The 2838-nt window shown below is 35.7% G+C and overlaps 1 protein-coding gene across 2 annotated transcripts in view; it reads right to left on the bottom strand.

Moving 5' to 3' along the window:
* Nucleotides 1-2838, bottom strand: part of MLLT10 (myeloid/lymphoid or mixed-lineage leukemia (trithorax homolog, Drosophila); translocated to, 10) — a 132114-nt gene that overhangs the window by 16068 nt on the left and 113208 nt on the right. For both annotated transcript variants that reach the window (XM_009887132.1, XM_009887133.1), the window contains exon 13: nt 1670-1742. In XM_009887132.1, the coding sequence (XP_009885434.1) occupies nt 1670-1742 (73 nt within the window). The remainder of the gene's footprint in view (nt 1-1669; nt 1743-2838) is intronic.

The raw sequence follows: 2838 nt of genomic DNA, 5'->3' as shown, positions 1-2838 counted from the left end.
CCCACCCACCCCCAACCCCCCTACCCCCGGCTTTTGGCTTGTTTTTGAACAACTCTACTGCCAATCAAAAAGTATCTGCTTTTTGTGAAGTGCTACAGCTTCCATACACTAAAAGAAGCTCTGCAATTGTGGACTGAGGTGGCCGTTATATTATACAGTTCTCCTTTGCCATCCCCATGCAAACCAGCTGAAATTTGACCGTGTTGTAAGTGCTGGACTGTATATACCCTGAACATACACTCCGTAGAAGCATCAGATTTAAGAAGTTTAGCTCCCCAAACGTTCTAAAGCCAGTCAGAACACAACTATGACCTACTGCAAAATGCACACAGACCAGGCTTTTGCATATTAACTAAGGCAGCATTAAATCTTGTCATTACCATGCTACGTACGCGTAAGACGACTACTTAATATATAATCAAAACGTCTAGAATTTCCTAAATGTTGAGCATTTCCCTTTGCAAAGCTCTCTTAACTTACTTGTTTGTATATATACAGATATGTTCCTTATTCATATAAAGATTCATATGCTAATGTAAATATACATATTTATACTAAGAACACAGTCTAAACTAATTTATAAATTTTCTATTTATTGTTTTAGAAGCAACACATATTGGAAAGCTTAAAAGCCTGTTCTTATCTAAGTAATACCACCTAAGTATTATAATGGATAGTCTCACGCCATTCGACAAGGAGTCTTTCGATTAATTAAGGAATATAGCACAACATAAACAACACCAGGCATGTACACTAAATTATCTAATTTAGAGATATTTATTATAAATTACTGTAATAAACACATGCTGTAACAATCAAATTCATTGTTACAATGCTGTATCTGTGTAACTACCATTTTTAGCTATCCTAAAATCCTTTTCAAGATAAAATTCCCATGGTTAGTCTCTAAGTAAAAATATACACTAATAATGCTATAAAATCTAATTCATATGGTATCCAGTATGGAAAATAAAGCCCTTTAAAAACAAAGATTCACTTAAAATGCACAGAAAATATTACTGAAGTATTTAAAGCGCAATATAGAAATTTTAACAGCAAGTATTTTAAAACAAAGTAATGTGATACAATTCCAGCAGAATTCTTATGTCAAACTTCTGCAGTAGAGATGAATTGCAGCAGAACAAAAAAAAACCCGAACACACTTTTCACGAGAATTGTTGCATATTTTGAAGTGGTGAGGGAAAGGGAAGAAAATACTGGGTTTGAAAGTTTTACTGATATTTAACTTCTCAGACCATCTTATTCCTGTGACCATTGTAGTCTTTAAGTCTAAGGGAGTTTGGAATTTTTGCAAATGTGACTAAAAATATGATTATGGTAACAAATCTGAGAAGATAAGTAGTACATGTGGATTAAATGATAGATAAATCTCTCTAAAACAAGTCTCCATTTTTTAAGTAAAGTCCTTCATTTGTAAACCTAATTTCAGTTGATAGAAAAGTAAATTTCAGCACATTTAGCTATCTGGACGTTTTAGGCATTTTTTTTAGATGGATATATCTATATAAAAATAAATGTACATATATGTGTATATACATACATATATAGGCTTTTAAAACACTTATGTATTACTAGTAAAAAGACAGTGAAGTTTCCAAATCTTAAAACATTTCCTCTGCCTGCACTCTCCAATATAAATAATGCTTACCGTGGTGAGAGACTTCCTCTGGGTGAACCTCCTCTGCCAACAAGGCTTCGGCTGTTATCTCCGAGATCTTGATCTGCAGTGTAAATATTTCACAGCTGATAAATCGACTCTTCTTAGATAAGAGTTTTAAAGCTGATGTAGATATTTTAAAAATACCTTAAATCTCAACTTCTATCTGTAGTTACCGCTGAAGAGTGAATACGTAACTAGTTTAAGATTGCTGAACTGTAGCATGTAAGGTGTTGTCCTTACACATTTCTGAGGCTGTACCAGGCCATGGATTATGTTCACTTCTTTCATTCCTTTCAGTTTTACAGCACAGAAGCGTGGTTTGCATTTGCAGAACCCTCCCCTCAGCCACTTTTAATTTCTACGGTGAAAGTAATGAATCACAGCTGTGGACAGCTAATCTGTATGCTTATCACAGCAAATCCTGATGCTCTGTATTTTTTTAACACTTTGCATCCCAAAACAACTCATAAAATACATAACATATTAAACTTACCGCCGCCATCTAACAAGCCCACACTATTCTGCAAATTTACTGAAAACTTTATGTAAGCGTATAATTCACTAATTCCTATTTATAAGCAGAAGCACAGGAAAGTCCCTTGCTAAAAAGGTAGTAAAACAAACAAAAAAGGCCTCATTAAATATACGAAAACGTTTTGCTTGGAAGGACTCAAAAGGGTTATTTTCCCTATGGCCTCTCAATAAAATAACCCTATCTGCCCCCTTCAAGGTTGCCCTCCCCCTATTCTGAGTCAAGTGACCTCCGACCTCTTGGAGGGCAGAGACATGACTGATCCATTCTTGGTAAACTGCTAAACTCATTCCCTTCCCCCAAACAGGCATGACTACTACGACATGTCAACAAATCCTTACGGAGGGAATGAAACAAAGCAAAGGCAGCGGCTCATTAAAACTGGAGAGGAGAGCGACCAGTACAAAATGCCGATCGCTAAATAGTCACAAGATTATTAAATGCTGCACAAGTTCTCTAACAGGATCTCTTTCACACGAAGTTGTATGTAATGCAATTTCATGAATTATGCAAATAAAGGTTTAAACTATTCACGACAAAACCCAGAGCTGTGTTACTCTCATTGCAAAGAGCTCCGAACTGAACACATCAATCACAGAAGTCACAGGAGACATTGTTGCATTCC

Source organism: Charadrius vociferus, unplaced genomic scaffold, assembly GCF_000708025.1.
Source record: "Charadrius vociferus isolate BGI_N301 unplaced genomic scaffold, ASM70802v2 scaffold126, whole genome shotgun sequence".
In the NCBI taxonomy this organism is placed as follows: Eukaryota; Metazoa; Chordata; class Aves; order Charadriiformes; family Charadriidae; genus Charadrius; species Charadrius vociferus.
This window is presented reverse-complemented; position numbering and strand designations above follow the sequence as displayed.